The sequence below is a fragment of the Temnothorax americanus genome, unplaced genomic scaffold (genome assembly GCF_048541705.1).
Source record: "Temnothorax americanus isolate GAGA-0224 unplaced genomic scaffold, ASM4854170v1 Scaffold6, whole genome shotgun sequence".
Lineage (NCBI taxonomy): Eukaryota > Metazoa > Arthropoda > Insecta > Hymenoptera > Formicidae > Temnothorax > Temnothorax americanus.
Genome location: NW_027509751.1, coordinates 5,572,465 through 5,596,450, shown reverse-complemented (window position 1 = coordinate 5,596,450; position 23,986 = coordinate 5,572,465). Strand labels below are relative to the sequence as shown.

The window sequence follows — 23,986 nt, the reverse complement described above, 5'->3', positions numbered from 1 at the left end:
CCGATAACATATATAAAGAAACATTGTACATTTTTTAAATAAATACTTTATTATATTATAATTTGTGCTATAAGACAAACAGCGAAAAAATAACTTATGAAGAATACAGGTTATTTTTATATAATATATTGTTTATGTTATACAAATGTTCTTCGGAGTTCAAAATTTTCAGCCAAATAATTTTTTAGGGTATCCCTTATATAGCTGACTGGCAATAAAGTTATCCAAGTTATAAGTTCTTGTTGGTTCTGGTTGCTGAATTTCGACTTGTACGTCCGTTACTGCATGCTCCCAAGCAGGTAAAAATGTTTCTTTTCGAGTCTCGACTATGTTATGTAAAATGCAGACGGCTGATATTATATTTGGTACATAAGTATAGTGTACGTCAAACCACGTATAATACATCGAGTATAATACTTACCCAACCCTGGTTAAGCTATTTCAGCTTGGTGGGAGTAAGATAAGCCCATGGTGGAAGTTCTCTCTGGTGGAAGAATACATGGTGTGCGCAAAACGACTCTTTCTTTGTCTAAAATCTATTGTTTCTTTCTGATTGCGACACGAAAAAATATATGTCTACCAACATAAAAAAACCCTAGAATTCTAGGGATGTAAGTGGCGGTACATTGCAGAATTTACTATGACTGACTAGACTGTAACATATGTACATACAACTACATATGTACATATGTATGTGTATTATGTGACATTAATTGATAATTCGTTAATCGTTTAAAATTATATATGTAAAAGTAGACAGTTTGTTGCATAAATGGAAACCTCTAAATCCTGAATGTATTCCTTCTTACTATTTGTTATCTTTATTGTTTCTTTTACATCTTAATACATACTTTAATCAGAGAGAAACCTGAGAGAGGCCATCACGGCATTTTTCGTCAATTTTTCTGTGTCACATTTTCCGACGCGCACCCTGATAAAGTGCGTATCAACTACGTCGTTTCGCTCGGTAACCGCACATGGTTTGCGTCCGTGCTAATGGTTCGTGTCCGAACTAGCCAGTTAGTGGGGATATGCTGCGGCCTCGCTCGGCCACGCTCGGCCGCGCTCGGCCGCGCTCGGCCGGCCCGGCGCCTCGGCAAGCTTCGAGCGAGGAGAGAAGGACAGACATACGATTTACGATTTACTGTCTCCGTCTATGACTGCTAGCTGCCTTGGCACGCGCCGGCTATGCGACGTTGCCACGATGCCACGCATTTCGGATATCGCGTACGGTGTCTCGCCGAGTGCCGAATCTCGAGTTGTTAAATATATATATATATATATATATAATTTATTAACATAAAAATTAAAATTTGTTAACGTAATACTATTTTTGTTAAGTAAGGAAGGAAAGGATTTTTAGAAGTCAGAGGAACAGCTACGCATAAATAAAATATATCACCTATATGTATATTAATATTGTTATTTTATTTCAAAGTAAATTAAAAAAAGTACGATATAAAAGTATGATATAAAAGTTATATATTATTTCTCATAGTAATGAATTTGGATTCCGGTGATTTATTTATCTTCTCCAGCTTCGCCTCTGCCTCTGCCTCTCCCTCGCATCGCGTTGTATACCGCCCGCACCAACGAGCTTAACGTTTCAGGCTGTAACAAAAAATAAATATTTTAAGTAAAATGACATTTTCGTGTATATATATATACGTAAATAAATTTCATTATTAACACTTTGTCGAACGCTGTCACGTATGCGTCACATGTGATATGTGCGATTGTCATTGCAAAGTGTTAATAATCATTATCAATAATGATAAGAAATTATCCCATTATTTCAACACTTACGTTTAATACGATCGGCTGAGTCGCCGTCGGAGCCGTTGCTGTGGTCGACATCGTCGCCGTGGCCATGGGCGCCGTTACGACCGCCGGGGTCGTCGTTGACGTCGTGGCTCTAGAGGCCGTCGCGGCCGCCGTCGGCATCGTGATCGTGAGGGCCGTCACGGGCCTCGGGGTCGTCGTTGCTGTCGTCGGCATCGTGGCCGTAGGAGCCGTCGCGGCCGTCGTCGGCATCGTGGCCGTGGGGGCCGTCACGATCACGATGCCGACGGCGGCCGCGACGGCCTCTAGAGCCACGACGTCAACGACGACCCTGGCGGTCGTAACGGCGCCCATGGCCACGGCGACGATGTCGACCACAGCAACGGCTCCGACGGCGACTCAGCCGATCGTATTAAACGTAAGTGTTGAAATAATGGGATAATTTCTTATCATTATTGATAATGATTATTAACACTTTGCAATGACAGTCGCACATATCACATGTGACGCATACGTGACAGCGTTCGACAAAGTGTTAATAATGAAATTTATTTACGTATATATATATACACGAAAATGTCATTTTACTTAAAATATTTATTTTTTGTTACAGCCTGAAACGTTAAGCTCGTTGGTGCGGGCGGTATACAACGCGATGCGAGGGAGAGGCAGAGGCAGAGGCAGAGGCAGAGGCAGAGGCAGAGGCAGAGGCAGTGGCAGAAGACGAGGTGGAGGAAGAGGCAGAGGCGCGCGAAGCTGGAGAAGATAAATAAATTACCGGAATCCAAATTCATTAATATGAGAAATAATATATAACTTTTATATCATACTTTTATATCGTACTTCTTTTAATTTACTTTGAAATAAAATAACAATATTAATATACATATAGGTGATATATTTTATTTATGCGTAGCTGTTCCTCTGACTTCTAAAAATCCTTTCCTTCCTTACTTAACAAAAATAGTATTACGTTAACAAATTTTAATTTTTATGTTAATAAATTATATATATATATATATATATATATATATATATATATATATATATATTTAACAACTCGAGATTCGGCACTCGGCGAGACACCGTACGCGATATCCGAAGTGCGTGGCATCGTGGCAACGTCGCACAGCCGGCGCGTGCCAAGGCAGCTAGCAGTCATAGACGGAGACAGTAAATCGTAAATCGTATGTCTGTCCTTCTCTCCTCGCTCGAAGCTTGCCGAGGCGCCGGGCCGGCCGAGCGCGGCCGAGCGCGGCCGAGCGAGGCCGCAGCATATCCCCACTAACTGGCTAGTTCGGACACGAACCATTAGCACGGACGCAAACCATGTGCGGTTACCGAGCGAAACGACGTAGTTGATACGCACTTTATCAGGGTGCGCGTCGGAAAATGTGACACAGAAAAATTGACGAAAAATGCCGGGATGGCCTCTCTCAGGTTTCTCTCTGCTTTAATATTAAAAAAAATATTTAAAAAATATCAATATTAAAAATAAAATTGCACGAATAAAATTAATAAGTGTAAGTGTAAGTGTTTTCATGTTTTTCAATCCTTTCTCGACAGTGTGGTATTATTTTAAAACATTTCTTGAAACAACTTTTTCTTCTTGCATACTAACATAAGTTTCGATACATTAGAAATTAAGAAAGTGAGAGTTGTATGAAATAAAAATGTAATTTATTACAATATTACTATAAATTTTACTTTTAGGTACTCATATTTATATACATTATTTCATTCTGTCAAGTATATTTACATAATTAATACAAAATTACAAACGTTATATATATTGTACATTGTTTTTTCTCGAGTAGATGAGATTGCGCTTATTTGCGCTTTCTTTTTGCAGGAAGAACATTTATTTTTTTTAACTTTTTTGTCTTTCTTTTTTCTTCCTTTCTTATATTTTCTCTTTTATTAATTTTGTTCACTCTGATGTATGTGCGAGTTCTATAGCATGTGCGAGTTCTATAAGCATGTTTTTGATGCCTGCCCCCACGACCAGCAGCACTCGCTTCGCTCGTGCCGCAAATGTCGGGGGCAGGCATCAAAAACATGCTTATTAACATTTAAAGTTAAAAAAAGTAAAATTAATAACGTACTTTCGACCGGCTATGAAGAAAAATCGTATACACTACGCGGGCCAAAAGTTGAAATCTCGGTCCTGCTCGTCATGATGCCCTCGGCTTCGCCTCGGGGCATCATGACGCGCAGGGCCGAAAATTCAACTTTCGGCCCTTGTAGTGTAATATACTATTGTTATCTACTGTACAAATGTTGTCTGCAAATGTAATTCCACGAAATGTAAGAAAAAAATAAACAATCAATCCGAAGATATACCAATTTGTGTATATTCATAATTATTGACAAGGTACACTGACCGATTGACTTAACATTTTTCTCACAACTTGTTAAATATGTTTGTGAGACAACTATGTGGGCGATAAGAGATTTCTTAATTGTCATACATTTTATGGTAGATTGAATAATTCAACAAAAAATAATTTTTTATTGAAACCAATAGACATTTGTCAAAAAACCCGAATTGATATATCTTCAAAGTGGAGTATTACAAACTTTGTTGAGAACGTAGAATTCCGTACGTTGCACAACGAATCAAAAGGCCCTTCTGGTGTACGGTTGACCCTGCCATTTGGTTCCAGCCAAGGATTTCTGAAAAGACATAAAAAGAATAAAGTATAAATAATAAATACTTCCTTTTTAACTTTATCTGGCATTTATTTAAAATTAATTACAAACGACACAACGTTACGACTAGGCACTTCCTAGTTAAATATTTGTAATTATTGATAGGTACACTTGAGAATAACTAGGAAGCGCCTAGTCGAAACGTTGTGTCGTTTGTAATTGATTTTTAATAAATGCCAGATAAAGTCAAGAAAGAAGTATTTATTATTTGAACTTTTTTTTATTTGCTGGCAAAGAAAAGTCTTATACGTCTTTTAAGAATAAAGTTTGTTATTCGTAGTAATGAGTGCAGGATTTGAAAATTCTATTTGTATTTTTCAGCACATGAAAACTGCAGTCGGTAGTAAAAACAGTTTTCAGGCCTTCGGTCTTACCACGAGTAACAAAACGTTCTCAACGGCAGGTTTGTTTGATAATGGAGGATTCACACTACGTCCGATGTTCGACGTACGACGATCCGACATCCAATAGGAAATTTTTGTCTCTAATAATAAATTCTGTTATTGGATGTCGGATCGTCGTACGTCGAACATCGGACGTAATGTGAATCCTCCATAAGAATCTGTACTTTATGAGACTTTATCACTGATAATGGTTTTTATAAACTTTTTATTGCCCGTGGTATGACCAAAGATCTGAAGAAAACTATTTTTTTTATGGCTCTATTGATATCTGTAGTGATTTGTGGGTACTAAAATATTTATTTATGAGATTATTATTATTAGTAGCGCTAATTAAGTACTTGTAGTGTAATACATACCGACAAGACACTGACGTTGTTGGAGTTTCATGTTGACCTGTCATATCTGCCTTATCCAGCAGACCTAAATCAAGCAAAGGTTCTGTCATCATCCTTGATACGGGTGTTGATGAATGTAGCAAAGATGAAAGTTCCGGCTCAACAGATGAGATTCTCTCCTTTGATGGGCCTGGCACAGGAGGCAGACTTGCAGCATATTGCTTCTAGAGGTGACGTTGATGGACAAACCAAATTAAAGGTCCGCTTAACAATGTTACAATTTACATTGCCTTTGTCATGTGCCCTAATAAAGAAAATATAAATGTAGTTTCATTGTCACATGGTTCTTGGAGCAACATCCATAGTCATCTTGTCATAAGCGTATGAATATTAATAGTTTATGTTAACTTTATTATTCTTAATAATTATTTTTAAAAAAGGGAGTGTCAATATTTGCTTTGTTTAATAAATTACACATCCAACTTACTGTTCGTTTGTTGTTACCAGATGCAACGTTGGTACAGCAGTTGGCAAAAGTCGTCTTTTAAAAATAGTTTATCCTCTTTTTCTCTTCGATTGAATGAAAGATTCCGGAGTAAAGTGTACGGAGCAAATTCGTGCTTAAATAACAGATAAAAGAGATACATTACAAAACTTTTCTGATCTTTCAAACAATATAGTTTTTGTTACTTTATGATACAGTATATCAAAATAAACAAATTTAAATTTTATCATGCAGAGGCATACCGTTAACGATGTTCGAAGGCAATATAACCTCTCCAATGCTCCGAAACCATCCTTCACGGATTATTTTGTTATCCGGTAATTTATGAAAATTTGCTTGCTCCGGTGTGCATGTTCTGCAATTATTTTCACAGTTTTTCACTATGCAGCGCACCATTTTCAACGATTTTTCACGTTTCACGACGCTCACGTTTCGACAGAGAATGTCAACAATGACATATGCAGAAGTAAAGTAAGATCAAGTAAGATAGAAGATAATAACCAGGGAGTGCGAGAAAGATGTTTAGACACCAATCGTACCAAACTTTCAAAGCTAAACATTTTGTTTTTCGCAGTTGCCTGCCCTGTGTTTTTTCGTGCCCCAAAGGCTGAAAAGAGGCGTGGTTTACGAGTTTTGCGCACACCGCATGCTGCATGTATTCTTCATTCTTCCACCATGGTGTGTATTTTGAATATGGACGGTGACGGCGGTCGGAGTATCGGACGGTGTAGTACCATGATTGATCCAGAGACAGAGTTGTTGTTACTTATATTGCTATTAAATTACGAATTTGTAAATTTATTGTGTGCTGTATATGCAACAGTCACAAGACAAGTGCTGAGAAATCTAACCTCGTATCAGAAATAATGTTATCAGACCATGAGGAGTTTTTCTCATTTTCCCGTATGTGGCCTGAACAATTTAATATTCTGCTATCTTTGGTGCGTCCCCTTCTCCTAAAAAGAAGCCGGAGACGGGCACTTTCTCCAAAACTCTAACTTGCAGCCACTCTTGCGTGAGTAATTTTTTTGCTTCATGTTCTTGAAAGGTACCCTCTTTTTTGCAAGATGTTATTTTAAACAAGATATATACCTGCACAGATTTCTCGCACATGGTGACAGTATTAAGTCAAAGGCATGGGAGTTTCGGATTGGTAAATCGACCATGTACAAAATTGTGAACGAAGTGTGTCAAGCCATTTGGACAGTTGTACAGCCTTTATATCTGCCTGAACCTTCGCTTGAGTTATGGACGAAAATAGCTGAAGATTTCTACTCGAAGTGGCAGTTCCCTAACTGTGTTGGGGCCATAGATGGACGCCACATGCAGATTCAAGCTCCTCCCAATTCTGGTAACGAGTTCTTCAATTACAAAAAATATTTCAGCATTGTATTGATATGGCTTCTTGCGACGCGTCATACAAGTTTACATGGGTGGATGTAGGACAGTACGGTAAATATATATTTCAATTTTTTTTCTTTTATTTCAGTCTATTTCCATTTAGGATTATATATATTTATGCATCTCTCTTATTATATTCATATTATGTAATTACAGGTTTTATGAGTGATGGAGGAGTGTGGAATAATTCTGCGTTTGCTGATGCTTTGGAGCACGGGGAAGCAAAACTTCCTCCTCTTAAAATGTTGCCCGGAAGTCAGATACATTTTCCTCATGTATTTGTGGCAGATGAGGCATTTCTGCTCAAGTCTTATCTCATGAGGCCTTATCCGCGTGCTGCCTTGCAGGATAAACAGCGAGTCTTTAATTATAGACTCTCCTGTGCTCGACGAGTTATAGAGAACACCTTCGGCATTCTCGTATCTCGATGGCGCATTCTCAGGAGGTGCATATGCAACCACCCTCACAATTCACAAATCGTGTTTCAAGCCCTGATTTGCCTGCATAATTTTATAATGACAGAGGAAAGTAAGGAGACACCTCAGCGTCGTACCTACTGCCCCTCTAATTATGTAGACCAAGAAGATGGAGAGGGGAATACAATTCCTGGAACTTGGCGGGATGAAACAGGATTGCATAGTATTGGACGAGTCGGTGCCAATAATCCAGCTAGAAGATCTGCTCAGCTCCGGGATACACTTAGCGACTACTTCATTTCTGAAGCTGGTGAAACAGCTGCCCCTTGGCAGTATCAGCGAGCATTCCGCGGTGCTATTATAAATCCGCCACACTTTTAATGTTTTCTAAGTAAATGTAATATGGTAACTCTTGGTAATATTTGGGTTTAAGACGGACATGCTTATAGATATTTGCTACATTTTCAGGAAAGATTGGAGACACCATGCCGTTTACAGACGCTATGAATGTGCAAAAGATTTCCACATTTTTACAAAGGAGTCAAATTTTTCATGGTGCGGAACAGTTTCTATGTGAACGTCTACTCGAAGTATTAGATCCATATAGAATTCACATATGTATCTTCTGTGGGTTAATCGCTCCTTTGTAAATAATTTATCTTATGTAAAATATGTTCCAAACATTATCCCGTCGTAAACATTATCTTACTTTAATTATATATCTTAAGGAGGTGTTCGATGGCTTCATCGGAGGGAGTAGTGGGACGCGGGGGTTCTGGAAACAGCGCACTAGCGTTTGAAGTAGTGGGAATGAAGGGGATTGCTCTGATTGGTCGCCGCGTGCGTATAATGCGTGCTGCTGTTCACGTCGTTCACGACCGTGGCAGTCTAGCAGACGAAAAATCAAGCAATTTATGCTTTATTAATTAATTTTTCTACGAAATGTGCGGTAACCTTCCCCTTTCTTTCGCTCATTTATTTGTAAATTATTAAGTTACAAGTGCATATTTTTCTTTCCTTATCAGTTGCATTTTTTCTTGCACTTATTTCATTCTGAAGGTATATGCAATATATCATTTCCCATAAAAACCTATGTTAAAAATGCAGCCAGTTTCATGATATTTTAATATGTTGTTTTGGAATGCAAAATAGAATTATGTGAATTTTTGGGAATTTTTTACCGTCCCGTTTTGAAAAAAATCTAATCCAAAAATTGTACTTTTTAAGTTTTTGGAGTAGATTTTTTTCAAAACGGGACGGTGAAAAATTCCTAAAAAATTCACATAATTCTATTTTGCATTCCAGAACAACATATTAAAATTTCATGAAACACTCTGCATTTTGTTGTAGCCATCGAACCTCCTTAATTATAATCCTTTATTATCATATATCTTATTATTGCTATTACTATAATTACCATATACTGTAATTTTCACTATAATTTTCATATACTATAATTATCATTTTATATGAAAGCATTACATATAATTTTTTGTTTCAATTATATATAAAGTAATTTTATTTTGGTAATAAAAACAATTTTAAAAAAATTAAAAATGTTTTTTTTATTGAAAGCATTACATTGTAGAACAAATATACATTTATTACTACATCACGTTATATTTTAAGAAAGGAATATATCCTAAATCTTGTTTTATATCTTATACTAAACATTTTATACCCATACACTATATCAATATATCATATTTTATTATTTATTATAAAAATATCTTATTAGATATATAAGCTTATTACATCTTATTATATTTTATATCTTATAAAAAAATATATGATTGCAAAAAAAATAAATTTTATATTAATATTGCAAAAAACTAATTTTAAATTAATATTGCAAAAAACTAATTTTATATCTATTAATAGATATTTCTTTCTTATATTGAAGAAAAACAGAACTCAAAATGTGATTTAAAAAATTATTGAACTGTGATAAAATAATCGAATTGAATATGAATGAAAAATAACATTTTCTTTTATATAAACTGTGTAAAGTGCTGTTAGTTTACCAACCTGTGTTGGTAAACTAACTAAAGGTTAAATCATATGTCTATTTTTGTCTAATTTAAAGAAAAAACAAAGACATACGACTTTTAACTATTAGTTAGTTTACCAACAAATTGGAACAAACTCACTTTTTCATACTACTTCTGAGTTTCTAAGTTCTCTTTTTCCATGCTATACTTCTGTATGACCTGTAATACTTCAATTACACATTTTAATTGTTTTTCTTGTGGCACTGTACGTAGTGCTGCTGAGATAGATAGAAACAGAGATTCTTCTGGCTGATTTTGTTGAGTTTTATGGGTAGGATGCAAACGATCAATGACCATCTCTGTTAGCGCTTTTATATTAGAAGAATGCTTCTCTATGGTAGAACACACAATTTCCTGAATTTTCTTTTTTTTTATATAAGAGTTATCTGGTGTAGGAGCAGTTCGTTTCAAAGATGATGGGCTCATAGACGAAACAGTGTCTCCATCAGATTCTGTAAAAAAAGAAAGCACACATAAATGATTATAAATAAGTACTAACAATTTAATGCACTAATTACATGCGTTAACTAAAAATAAGATAATATACCTATAGAAAAAATGCTGTTTTCCGAATCAGAGTTCCATAACGAGGAGCCAGGAGATGGACTGTTCTCTAGTATTGCTGGATTTGAAGGTGCTACAAGTGGAGAAGGTGATGGACTTGGCCTCTGAATGATATTCTTCGAAAAGTTGGATGTTGTTCTGTAAAAAAGATAACATTGTCACGTAACAATTATATAATAGAAACTAATGAAATTGACAAAGAGAATAGAATATTCTATAATTATCTTACCGTCTGGGTTTAATCACGTCTTTCAAAAACTCCAAGTCTTTATACAGTGGCCAGTTACTAATATATGTTGGTTGTCCTGCCCCAGCTCCGGATCGCGGGGCGCTCTTCTTTTCTTTTCTTACTTCTCGACCGAATTTTTGTCTCAATTTATAAAATTCTTTCTCGGCATCCGGACCTGAAACATATACAGAAAAAAAATGAAACACAAAGAGAAAAGGGGTAGCAGCAATAATTGATAGGTACTCAACCTCAAAAATATATTACATTCACAACAGCTGGATTTTCACCGTGTATAATAACTTACCGGAAAGTACAGAGGTCAAGGCACTTCCGATACTCGTCCAGCACAAACTTTTCATTTGTTGATCTTTGTGTGAAATGCATCGTTTTTTCCATAATAACTCGTTGCTTCTCACCAGCCCAATCAATTCTCTACACGATAATAAGTTTAAAAAAGTTTCATCTTTCTCGTACTGAGCACTTTCCTCGTATTCCATGATGAACACGTACCAAAAACACTACAATAGAAAAAAAAGAATACTTTCGGATGCCGAGAAAGAATGTTATTATAACTTGACTCTTGACTCTTGAGATCTTTATAGCGGTCTTCGGTTCGAATCACACTCACACGTAGTCACACTGTTTCGACAAAAACAATTATGGCAGCACGCGGCGTGATGACGCGTAAGAGCACTCTGATTGGTTGGCTCTTACGTTCACAAGAGTCGTGAAAGATGAAGTTCAACCATCTTCCACAACACGCTTTACAACCGCAGTACCGCTCTACAACCACGCCGTACATACAACACTCTCACAACCACTTACGACCACGCTTACGCAATTGTAGAATAGCCTTTAGTCCAGTCATTTTAGGTTTTCTGTGCAAAAAAATTAGTAACCACTATTTTTTTTTTAATCGCATTATTTCGTTGTTTTAAATAACATATTAAAAATCGAGAACAATACCGGGTGTGCTAAACAAATTGTTAATATTAGCCGACGATACAGGCAGGATGGTGATGAGAGACGGTAGGTAGGTAGATAGAGCGACAAGTATAATATAACTCGTGCCTTTATTCAAAGAGCGAACGGCCGAACGGAACGTCAGAGTCGTTCGAGAGCGTTACAGAGAGTGAGACCGCCCTGGTAACCATATCCGATAGAAAACGATTAAAAACGGCTATATCTGTATCGTTTTTAATCGTATCTTATCGGTTCTATCGTTGCATATTTAGAAGACAGATAAAACATTAATCGAATCGAATCGGTTTCTATCGTTTTAGGTCCGAATAAGAAAATAACTATACAAATTTTATAGTTATGAATCGTTTTCTATATGTACAATTATTGCCCATCTGAATCAATCGTATATACACGATATAATATGTATCGTTATTTATGGTAATAATTTTACCGTATGCATTAATACGGATATATAAGAATAAAATGATAGACATCTTATCGATATTTATATGACTTAACCGAACCGATACATCTATCGTTTCTTATCAGGATTTTCTGACATACAACTTATCATCTTCTTTATGACAGCAAATCGGTTCATTTTCTATCGTATATTAATGATATAAATTGAATCATTTGAAAACCTTCTACTTTGTATATGTTTGTATAAAGTTAAAACGATAGACATCTCGTCGATATTTATACGATTTAACCGAACCGATACATCTATCGTTTCTTATCAGAATTTTTCGACATACAACTTATCATTTTCTGTACGGCAGCAAATCGGTTCGTTTTCTATCGTATATTAATGATAGTATTATACCTCGAAAAAACCTAAGTAACAAGTGGTAGATCTTTATATCTCGAAAAATCTCGAAAAAATCTAAGCAGTAGTATCTTTATTTCCGAAAAATTATAACCCAAGTGATACACGTCACAAAATTATGTTACCTTATCAAAAAGAAGAGTCGCGCTTCAAGTGATCTATTACAATTACAAAAAAGAAATGATATCTCTTTAAGTTAGAGCGCCAATTACAGAGAGAACATGCCTCAAAAAATAATTGTTGCACTACATTGAAAAATCTTTACATTGTGTCAATTAGAAAAGAATGTATAATAACAATTTTATAAGATTAAAAAATTTTATTTAAATTTAACAAGGGAATACAAGATATTTAAATACAAAGTTATTTACATGTGTATTTTTTAATGGCCACAAAGAATTACAGAAGTAACAGTACAAAATGAAAATATTTTATTAAAATACATAAATTTTTCTTGTAAAAAAACTTGGCGCTGCTAGACCTTTTAAATAAATAAGGACAACAATAAATAAAAATAATTCAGAGAAGAATACAATGGGAGTAATATTAAATGATTATCAGCGTGGATGTGGGAGTGAATGATATGGGTGTGCGTGACTACGCGGACGGCGGATAATGCGGCTTATAATTAAGTATAGAATAAGTTTATTTATTTATTTAAAATTTTGAGGTCTAGCAGCGCCAAGTTTTTTTACAAGAAAAATTTATGTATTTTAATAAAATATTTTCATTTTGTACTGTTACTTCTGTAATTCTTTGTGGCCATTAAAAAATACACATGTAAATAGCTTTGTATTTAAATATCTTGTATTCTCTTGTTAAATTTAAATAAAATTTTTTAATCTTATAAAATTGTTATTATACATTCTTTTCTAATTGACACAATGTAAAGATTTTTCAATGTAGTGCAACAATTATTTTTTGAGGCATGTTCTCTCTGTAATTGGCGCTCTAACTTAAAGAGATATCATTTCTTTTTTGTAATTGTAATAGATCACTTGAAGCGCGACTCTTCTTTTTGATAAGGTAACATAATTTTGTGACGTGTATCACTTGGGTTATAATTTTTCGGAAATAAAGATACTACTGCTTAGATTTTTTCGAGATTTTTCGAGATATAAAGATCTACCACTTGTTACTTAGGTTTTTTCGAGGTATAATACTACCACTTTTTTTTTTGGTAACAACATATACACTACTATACGTGTACTTGGCGCCCTTTTTTACCTTTTTTTAAAAAAGGTAATTTTGTGCGGATATCACGCCTTTTTGTAGTATATTACGCATTTTATAAACAGTATGTACAGAATAAAGCTATTTGGAGGTATAATACTACCACTTTGTTTTTTTCGAGGTAACAACATAACAGGGTAACAACATAATACATATACACTATTATGCGTGTACTTGGCGCTCATTTTACTTTTTTTTAAAAAAGGTAATTTTGTACGGATATCACGCCTTTTTGTAGTGTTACGCATCTTAATCTTATAAACAATATATCTTATAATCTCATAAACCGTATATAATACAAGGTATGAAGCTAAAAGTGTTACGGACTATTATTTCTAAAGAAAACAACAATTTAATATTTTGCTCAGTTTTTTAAAAATAATAATCTGTAACCCTTTTAGTTGTACACCTTGTATATATTTTTCAATTTCAACATAAAACATAATCGCAATAAAGCATGATTAATGTTAATAAGTCGTTAACTGTAAAATTCTTTATTTATTTTTATTTGCGTGTCTTACTGAATGTTGTTCGCAACTGTATATGTACCGATATCTTCCAGGTATCGATATTTTTGATAATTATTTTTACGTCAGACATAATTTTAATTCATCCAATTTTTATTATGTCTAAACATAATTTTTGTCCAATTTTTATTATGTCTAGACATAATTTTAATTCAGCAATTTTTATTATGTCATGACATAATTTTAATTCTGCCGCTAGGGAAATTTTAAGTCGATTTTTATAATCAAGCTTGAATTCAATGTTTAGGTGTCCCAGGTTGCCGATGACGAAGTCCACATAGCGCGCTCTATAGTTTTTGGTGTCCAGGTGTATTAATACCTTGAATTTGATGGCCACGTGTTCCAAGTTGCCGATGACGAGGTCCACATAGTGCGCTTCGTAGTTTTCGGTGTCTACATGTATTAATACCTCGAATTCGATATCTACGTGTCCTACATTGGGTGCGTTCAGCCGATACTTTGCTAGCCTAGCAATCGTGAGCAGTCGCTCGTTTTCGCTCGTTTCCTCTTTTTTGACTTACTGGATTAAAGAGAGAAGAAACGAGCAAAAACGAGCAACTGCTCACGATTGCTAAGCTAGCGGAGTATCGGCTGAATGCACCCATTCAGATTTAAAGTTATTAATACACCTAGACACCAAAAACTATGAAGCGCACTATGTGGACCTCGTCATCAGCAACCTGGGACACCTAAACATCAATTTCAAAGTATTAATACACGTAGACACCGAAAACTACGGAGCGCACTATGTGGACCTTGTCATCGGCAACCTGGGACACCTAGACATCAAATTCAACGTACAATTACACCTGGACACCGAAAACTATGAAGCGCACTATCTGGATCTCGTCATCGGCAACCCTGGGACACGTGAACATCAAATTCGAGGTATTATTACACCTAGACACCGAAAACTACGGAGCGCGGTATCTGGACCTCGTCATCGGCAACCTGGGATACGTGAACACCGAAAACTACGAAGCGCACTATGTGGACCTTGTCATCGGCAACCTGGGACACCTAGACATCGAATTCAACGTACGATTACACCTGGACACTGAAAACTATGAAGCGCATTATCTGGATCTTGTCATCGGCAACCTGGGATACGTGAACATCGAATTCAAGGTATTAATACACGTAGACACCGAAAACTACGGAGCGCACTGTGTGGATCTCGTCATCGGCAACCTGGGACACGTAGACATCGCATTCAACGTATTATTACACCTGGACACCGAAAACTACGAAGCGCACTATGTGGACCTCGTCATCGGCAACCTGGGACACCTAGACATCGAATTCAACGTACGTTTACACCTGGACACCGAAAACTATGAAGCGCACTATCTGGATCCCGTCATCGGCAACCTGGGACACGTGAACATCGAATTCAAGGTATTAATACACGTAGACACCGAAAACTACGGAGCGCACTATTTGGACCTCGTCATCGGCAACCTGGGACACGTAGACATCGCATTCAACGTATTATTACACCTGGACACCGAAAACTATGAAGCGCACTATCTGGATCCCGTCATCGGCAACCTGGGACACGTGAACATCGAATTCAAGGTATTAATACACGTAGACACCGAAAACTACGGAGCGCACTATGTGGACCTTGTCATCTGCAACCTGGGACACCTAGACATCGCATTCAACGTACGATTATACCTGGACACCGAAAACTATGAAGCGCATTATCTGGATCCCGTCATCGGCAACCTGGGACACGTGGACATCGAATTCAAGATATTAATACACGTAGACACCAAAAACTACGGAGCGCACTATGTGGACCTCGTCATCGGCAACCTGGGACACGTAGACATCGAATTCAACGTATTATTACACCTGGACACCGAAATCTATGAAGCGCATTATCTGGATCCCGTCATCGGCAACCTGGGACACGTGGACATCGAATTTAAGATATTAATACACGTAGACACCAAAAACTACGGAGCGCACTATGTGGACCTCGTCATCGGCAACCTGGGACACGTGGACATCGAATTCAAGGTATTAATACACGTAGACACCGAAAACTACGGAGCGCACTATGTGGACCTCGTCATCGGCAACCTGGGACACGTAGACATCGAATTCATCGTATTATTACACCTGGACACCGAAAACTATAAAGCGCACTATCTGGACCTCGTCATCGGCAACCTGGGATACATAGACATCAAATTCAAGCTTGATTCATAAGAATCGACTTAAAAATTCCCTAGCGGCATTTTCTGCCAAGCATAGAGAACCTTCTTTTCCGTTGACTCAATATTTATTATATATATACCTAATTTACCTAAATATAGAAATCTTCCTCCTGACCGATAAGTCTATCGACCTAATTTCGAAATACGCGCGCGATATCGAAGCTGGCGATACCTGCGCCGCCAGCGTCGAAAAAGTGAAAGTGACGTTTCTCTGATAGATCGCGGCGTTAGGAGGAGGAGGAGGAGGAGGAGGAGGAGGAGGAGTATCTTAAAAATAAATTTTCACATTTGGACTTTGCGTCGCAATATCTCCGCTCGTAAGGCACGTAGCGGAATATTATGAGAGAAACCCCCCCCTAATTGGACCCCAAGCTATCGATCAAGCCTACTTAGAACTTGATCCGTTCACTCGTTATCGAGATCTCAACATCTCGGGTACTCGCAACCCGTCGCGTCGCGTAAAAGAGTCACGGTCGGTCTCGCTCCGCGTGTACTTGGCGCGAGACACTACCGTGTCTCTTGATCCGCACAAAATTACCTTTTTTAAAAAAAGGTAAAAAAGGGCGCCAAGTACACGTATAGTAATGTATATGTTGTTACCTAAAAAAAAAATGAAAGTGGTAGTATTATACCTCGAAAAAATCTAAGTAACAAGTGGTAGATTTTTATATCTCGAAAAATCTCGAAAAAATCTAAGCAGTAGTATCTTTATTTCCGAAAAATTATAACCCAAGTGATACACGCCACAAAATTATGTTACCTTATCAAAAAGAAGAGTCGCGCTTCAAGTGATCTATTACAATTACAAAAAAGAAATGATATCTCTTTAAATTAGAGCGCCAATTACAGAGAGAACATGTATATTGCCTCAAAAAATAATTGTTGCACTACTTTGAAAAACCTTTACATTGTGTCAATTAGAAAAGAATGTATGATAACAATTTTATAAGATTAAAAAATTTTATTTAAATTTAACAAAGGAATACAAGATATTTAAATACAAAGTTTACATGTGTATTTTTTAATGGTCACAAAGAATTACAGAGGTAACAGTACAAAATACAAATATTTTATTAAAATATTTAATCCAACGAAGGAATACAATTTGTATTTAAATATAAAATTTATATATGTATTTTTCAATAGAATAAAATATTTAATCACAAAGAATTACAAAGGTAACAGTACAAAATAAAAATATTTTATTAAAATACATAAATTTTTCTTGTAAAAAAACTTGGCGCTGTTAGACCTCGAAATTTTAAATAAATAAGAACAGTAAATAAAAATAATTCAGAGAAAAATGCGATGGGAGTAATATTAAATGATTATCAGCGTGGATGTGGGAGTGAATGATATGGGTGTGCGTGACGACGCGGACGGCGGATAATGCGGCTTATAATTAAGTATAGAATAAATTTATTTATTTATTTAAAATTTCGAGGTCTAACAGCGCCAAGTTTTTTTACAAGAAAAATTTATGTATTTTAATAAAATATTTTTATTTTGTACTGTTACCTTTGTAATTTTTTGTGATTAAATATTTTATTCTATTGAAAAATACATATATAAATTTTATATTTAAATACAAATTGTATTCCTTCGTTGGATTAAATATTTTAATAAAATATTTGTATTTTGTATACTGTTACCTCTGTAATTCTTTGTGACCATTAAAAAATACACATGTAAACTTTGTATTTAAATATCTTGTATTCCTTTGTTAAATTTAAATAAAATTTTTTAATCTTATAAAATTGTTATCATACATTCTTTTCTACTTGACACAATGTAAAGGTTTTTCAAAGTAGTGCAACAATTATTTTTTGAGGCAATATACATGTTCTCTCTGTAATTGGCGCTCTAATTTAAAGAGCCTAGATATCATTTCTTTTTTGTAATTGTAATAGATCACTTGAAGCGCGACTCTTCTTTTTGATAAGGTAACATAATTTTGTGACGTGTATCACTTGGGTTATAATTTTTCGGAAATAAAGATACTACTGCTTAGATTTTTTCGAGATTTTTCGAGATATAAAAATCTACCACTTGTTACTTAGGTTTTTTCGAAGTATAATACTACCACTTTTATTTTTTTTTAGGTAACAACATATACACTACTATACGTGTACTTGGCGCCCTTTTTTACCTTTTTTAAAAAAGGTAATTTTGTGCGGATATCACGCCTTTTTGTAGTATATTACGCATTTTATAAACAGTATGTACAGAATAAAGCTATTTGGAGGTATAATACTACCACTTTGTTTTTTTCAAGGTAACAACATAACAGGGTAACAACATAATACATATACACTATTATGCGTGTACTTGGCGCTCTTTTTTACCTTTTTTTTAAAAAGGTAATTTTGTACGGATATCACGCCTTTTTGTAGTGTTACGCATCTTAATCTTATAAACAATATATCTTATAATCTTATAAACAGTATATAATACAAGGTATGAAGCTAAAATTGTTACGGACTATTATTTCTAAAGAAAACAACAATTTAATATTTTGCTTAGTTTTTTTAAAATAATAATCTGTAACCCTTTTAGTTGTACACCTTGTATATATTTTTCAATTTCAACATAAAACATAATCGCAATAAAGCATGATTAATGTTAATAAGTCGTTAACTGTAAAATTCTTTATTTATTTTTATTTGCGTGTCTTACTGAATGTTGTTCGCAACTGTATATGTACCGATATCTTCAGGTATCGATATTTTTGATAATTATTTTTACGTCAGACATAATTTTAATTCATCCAATTTTTATTATGCCTAGACATAATTTTTGTCCAATTTTTATTATGTCTAGACATAATTTTAATTTAGCGATTTTTATTATGTCATGACATAATTCTAATTCTGCCGCTAGGGAAATTTTAAGTCGATTCTTATGAATCAAGCTTGAATTCAATGTCTAGGTGTCCCAGGATGCCGATGACAAGGTCCACATAGTGCGCTCTATAGTTTTCGGTGTACAGGTGTATTAATACCTTGAATTCGATGGCCACGTGTTCCAAGTTGCCGATGACGAGGTCCACATAGTGCGCTTCGTAGTTTTCAGTGTCTACATGTATTAATACCTCGAATTCGATATCTACGTGTCCTACATTGGGTGCGTTCAGCCGATACTCCGCTAGCCTAGCAATCGTGAGCAGACGCTCGTTTTCGCTCGTTTCCTCTCTTTTGACCTAATGGATTAAAAGGAGAGGAAACGAGCGAAAACGAGCGACTGCTCATAATTTCTAGGCTAGCGGAGTATCGGCTGAACGCACCCATTTAGATTTAAAGTTATTAATACACCTAGACACCAAAAACTATGAAGCGCATTATGTGGACCTCGTCATCGGCAACCTGGAACACGTAGACATCGAATTCGAGGTATTATTACACCTAGACACCAAAAACTACCGAGCGCGCTATCTGGACCTCGTCATCAGCAACCTGGGACACCTAAACATCGAATTCAAGGTATTAATACACGTAGACACCAAAAACTACGGAGCTCACTATCTAGACATTGTCATCGGCAACCTGGAACACTTAGACATCGCAATCAACGTATTATTACACCTGGACACCGAAAACTATGAAGCGCACTATGTGGACTTCGTCATCGGCAACCTGGAACACTTAGACATCGCATTCAACGTATTATTACACCTGGACACCGAAAACTACGAAGCGCACTATGTGGACCTCGTCATCGGCAACCTGGGACACCTAGACATCGAATTCAACGTACGATTACACCTGGACACCGAAAACTATGAAGCGCACTATCTGGGTCCCGTCATCGGCAACCTGGGACACGTGGACATCGAATTCAAGGTATTAATACACGTAGACACCGAAAACTACGGAGCGCACTATGTGGACCTTGTCATCGGCAACCTGGGACACCTAGACATCGAATTCAACGTACGATTACACCTGGACACCGAAAACTATGAAGCGCACTATCTGGACCTCGTCATCGGCAACCTGGGATACCTAGACATCGAATTCAAGCTTAATTCATAAGAATCGACTTAAAAATTCCCTAGCGGCATTTTCTGCCAAGCGTAGAGAATCTTCTTTTCCGTTAACTCAATATATATTATTTATATATATACCTAATTTACCTAAATAGAAATCTTCCTTCTGACCGATAAGTCTATCGACCTAATTTCGAAATACGCGCGCGATATCGAAACTGGCGATACCTGCGCCGCCAGCGTCGAAAAAGTGAAAGTAACGTTTCTGATTATGACGTCATCATATCAGACGTCGGCGTTAGAAGTAGTATACGTATCTTAAAAATAAATTTTCACATTTGGACTTTGCGTCGCAATATCTCCGTTCGTAGGGCACGTAGCGGAATATTCTGAGAGAAACCCCCCCCTAATTGGACCCCAAGCTATCGATCAAGCCTACTTAGAACTTGATCCGTTCACTCGTTATCGAGATCTCAACATCTCGGGTACTCGCAACTCGTCGCGTCGCGTAAAAGAGTCACGGTCGGTCTCGCTCCGCGTGTACTTGGCGCGAGACACTACCGTGTCTCTTGATATAAATTGAATCGTTTGAAAACCTTCTACTTTGCATATGTTTTTATAAGGTTAAAACGATAGACATCTCGTCGATATTTATACGACTTAACCGAACCGACACATCTATCGTTTCTTATCAGGATTTTCTGACATATTCGAAAACAAAGTTCGTCGATGTATTTTGTGTGTGTGTGTGTGTGTGTGTGTGTGTGTGTGTGTGTGTGTGTGTGTGTGTGTGTGTGTGTGTGTGTGTGTGTGTGTGTGTGTGTGTGTGTGTGTGTGTGTGTGTGTGTGTGTGTGTGTGTGTGTGTGTGTGTGTGTGTGTGTGTGTGTGTGTGTGTGTGTGTGTGTGTGTGTGTGTGTGTGTGTGTGTGTGTGTGTGTGTGTGTGTGTGTGTGTGTGTGTGTGTGTGTGTGTGTGTGTGTGTGTGTGTGTGTGTGTGTGTGTGTGTGTGTGTGTGTGTGTGTGTGTGTGTGTGTGTGTGTGTGTGTGTGTGTGTGTGTGTGTGTGTGTGTGTGTGTGTGTGTGTGTGTGTGTGTGTGTGTGTGTGTGTGTGTGTGTGTGTGTGTGTGTGTGTGTGTGTGTGTGTGTGTGATTTGTTATTAAGATTAAAATAATAAAATATTTTATTTTTATTTCAGTGTAATTTTAAATAAGACGTTTCTAATGTAAATGTTGTTTTTATTTCTCTAATAACCGTGAAAATTTTGGCCCTTGGCTTCCTGGTGTTGTTGTCGCAAAGGTGGAAGCTTAATTATTTCAAAAAAAAAATGCAGTTCTTTCTTTATCATAGAAAGATCTCTGATACGGTTTATTTTTCTTTTACACGGTTATAATCCGGTGGCATGCAGAGTAGCAAACATCTAAAGATATTCTGACTGATTTGATATATAGCTGAGAAATTTCAAATTTTTCCAATTTTTTTCTGACAGGGCATCGTAAATAAACGGTTCACTATTAACCATATTAAAAAGACAATTATAGCTACTTTAATACCATTAAAAATTATAGAAACCGATGCACCACTAATAAGAAATTTAGGATGCAAGCCCATGTGTATTGTATCGAGAATTTCTTATAGAGTATCGTGAATAAACGAAACTTCAATTATGTTAAAAACTGATTGAGACCGATATAAAGGTAATAAGAAATTTCCGATAGAATCCCAAGTATTTTGCAACGTGAGTTTCTGATAAAATACCGTAAATAAATGATTCTCTAATTATATTAAAAACGATAGAAACTGATATATAGCTGATAAGATATTTACAATAGGATTCCAAGTATTTTGTAACGTGAGTTTCTGATAAAGTACCGTAAATAAACGATTCACTAACCATATTAAAAACGATAGAAACTGATGTGCAGCTGAGAAGACATTTACGATAAGATACCAAGTATTTTGTAACGTGAGTTTCTGATAGAATACCGTAAATAAACGATTCACTAACCATATTAAAAACGATAAAAACTGATGTATAGCTGATAAGACATTTACGATAGGATCCCAAGTATTTTGTAACGTGAGTTTCTGATAGAGTACCGTAAATAAACGATTCACTAACCGTATTAAAAACGATAAAAACTGATGTATAGCTGATAAGACATTTACGATAGGATCCCAAGTATTTTGTAACGTGAGTTTCTGATAGAGTACCGTAAATAAACGATTCACTAACCGTATTAAAAACGATAAGAAATTTTTTTTATCGTTTTCTATCGGAGATGGTTACCAGGGCGGTGAAGCAGTATATAGAGCACGTGACAAATACCTGAGTCCAACGAACGCAAAATATGAATTGCTTATTACAACAAAAATTATTCAAGGTCAAAGGTAACAAAAATCAGTTTTTTGCAAAAATTTCGTTTTGTATGGCTCGGAGGTCAATTAAGGTAGTTACAAAAAAGAAAGACCATAAAATTCTCTACAAAAATGGTTCTATTCATTTTTCACGTACGATGAACCGTTTGCGAATTACATAGTAACGAATGTGTACGTCGAGCGTTGTATTTATTTCCGCACCACCTTTGAGGTAAGATACAAGGCGCGTTTTTTTTACATGGTGTCCCCAGTAGGCCTAATTCATGTCAAATGTAAAAAAAATACGTTTTTTAATTTTTTTAATTTTTTTTAATTTTTTTTATTTAATCTCTATCTTCATTATATATATATATATATATATATATATATATTTAAAAAAAATTACGTTTCATCATCTTCTTCATGAATGTCATGTATTTCATCAATAGGTTCTTTTAGTTCTACATCTTCGTTATCTTTATCATCTTCACTCGTGTTTGTTAATAAAAGATCAGTAAGATCAATCTCATCATACTCAGTGGAATCATTATCGGACGTATTAGCAGCAAAAGCTTCAGGCATGGCATTAAGACATGATTGTCCATGACAGTTGCCGCATACAATGGAGCAAGATAATCCGATTTTCCTGCTCCGCAGTTTGCACCGCATCCTTTTGTACAATGGCAAAAAATAGTATTGTATAAGAATACTTATGTGCTCCAAAATATTATTATTTAAGATCCAGCCTCACTGTTGTGGATCTATATCTTTTCCCAGCCATGTTTGGACCTGGTAATATACACACGGTACAGGTGTTGTTGAGCTGCTGCAGTTGTAGGTGGAAGCGATTGTAGTTTTACAGCAGTATTGAACGTAGTCGATTTCGCAAAACTCAAGTACCGAAAGTTATCAAAAGATGTTTCCGACTTAGGAGCTCCATACATCGCCAAAATTATCCGTACTCTATTCTCAAATATAAGTTGTTGAGAGCAATTTTCTTGTTGAAAAATTTCTGCTGCTTGATATAAATCAGGACGATTTTCAAAGATTTTTATTGTTTTAAGTTTTCCTTTATTAAATAGAGCAGAAGTGGTATCACATCCGGTTATTGCATGTAGCAATAAAATATTTGTCAAAGCTTGAAGAATTATAAAATTGCGTCTTGACCTTTCCCTTGCCTGGTTTCATGAAAAATAATTGTTGCTGTAAATGACTATGCTCTATGAGAAGAACCAAAAGATCAATGCCATTTAACATTTTGTCCACGGAGTTTGGAGCGTATATAACGCTAAGGGCTTCTTTTATACCACTTTCCGCCATTATGTTCCCTATGCATCCTAAAAATGACATCAGCATGTGAAAGCCTCCTAATCTTACAATTACTTTAGAAAGTTCAGATCCAGGCTTACTAGCAGCTACGATTTCACGTGCCTTCATAAATAGTGGCTGATCAAAAGTGACAATAC

At 35.9% G+C, this 23,986-nt stretch overlaps 2 protein-coding genes and 2 long non-coding RNA genes across 5 annotated transcripts; 1 reads left to right on the top strand and 3 right to left on the bottom strand.

The window, feature by feature from the left end:
* Positions 1–23: 23 nt before the first annotated feature.
* Positions 24–1,038, bottom strand: LOC143905256 (uncharacterized). Its single transcript, XR_013259152.1, has 2 exons — positions 422–1,038; positions 24–326 (listed from the first exon to the last, which is right to left on the bottom strand). It is a non-coding gene; the product is annotated as an uncharacterized LOC143905256 (long non-coding RNA).
* Positions 1,039–1,799: 761 nt separating this feature from the next.
* Positions 1,800–2,667, top strand: LOC143905248 (uncharacterized). Its single transcript, XM_077420546.1, has 2 exons — positions 1,800–2,200; positions 2,396–2,667. Exons 1-2 carry the CDS (start codon positions 1,871–1,873, stop codon positions 2,549–2,551), a joined length of 486 nt encoding a protein of 161 aa, XP_077276672.1. The 5' UTR covers positions 1,800–1,870; the 3' UTR covers positions 2,552–2,667.
* Positions 2,668–3,767: 1,100 nt separating this feature from the next.
* Positions 3,768–6,377, bottom strand: LOC143904959 (uncharacterized). Of its 2 annotated transcripts, none has more exons than XR_013259079.1 (5): positions 6,240–6,377; positions 5,981–6,093; positions 5,721–5,853; positions 5,255–5,537; positions 3,768–4,458 (listed from the first exon to the last, which is right to left on the bottom strand). It is a non-coding gene; the product is annotated as an uncharacterized LOC143904959 (long non-coding RNA). The 2 variants fall into 2 exon arrangements; XR_013259080.1 differs by lacking the exon at positions 6,240–6,377 and adding an exon at positions 6,168–6,186.
* Positions 6,378–9,355: 2,978 nt separating this feature from the next.
* Positions 9,356–11,074, bottom strand: LOC143904958 (uncharacterized). The gene is made up of 4 exons (XM_077419984.1): positions 10,704–11,074; positions 10,400–10,574; positions 10,154–10,308; positions 9,356–10,058 (listed from the first exon to the last, which is right to left on the bottom strand). Exons 1-4 carry the CDS (start codon positions 10,894–10,896, stop codon positions 9,715–9,717), a joined length of 867 nt encoding a protein of 288 aa, XP_077276110.1. The 5' UTR covers positions 10,897–11,074; the 3' UTR covers positions 9,356–9,714.
* Positions 11,075–23,986: the final 12,912 nt, after the last annotated feature.

Bases quoted from the DNA above. Each gene is read 5' to 3' on its own strand.
- LOC143905248 (XM_077420546.1), top strand. From the start codon at position 1,871: ATGGGCGCCGTTACGACCGCCGGGGTCGTCGTTGACGTCGTGGCTCTA. The intron at 2,201-2,395 runs GTAAGTGTTGAA...TTTTTGTTACAG, and splicing joins CTCAGCCGATCGTATTAAAC to CCTGAAACGTTAAGCTCGTT.
- LOC143904958 (XM_077419984.1), bottom strand. From the start codon at position 10,896: ATGGAATACGAGGAAAGTGCTCAGTACGAGAAAGATGAAACTTTTTTA. The intron at 10,575-10,703 runs GTAAGTTATTAT...TATATGTTTCAG, and splicing joins CTTGACCTCTGTACTTTCCG to GTCCGGATGCCGAGAAAGAA. The intron at 10,309-10,399 runs GTAAGATAATTA...TCTTTTTTACAG, and splicing joins GACGTGATTAAACCCAGACG to AACAACATCCAACTTTTCGA.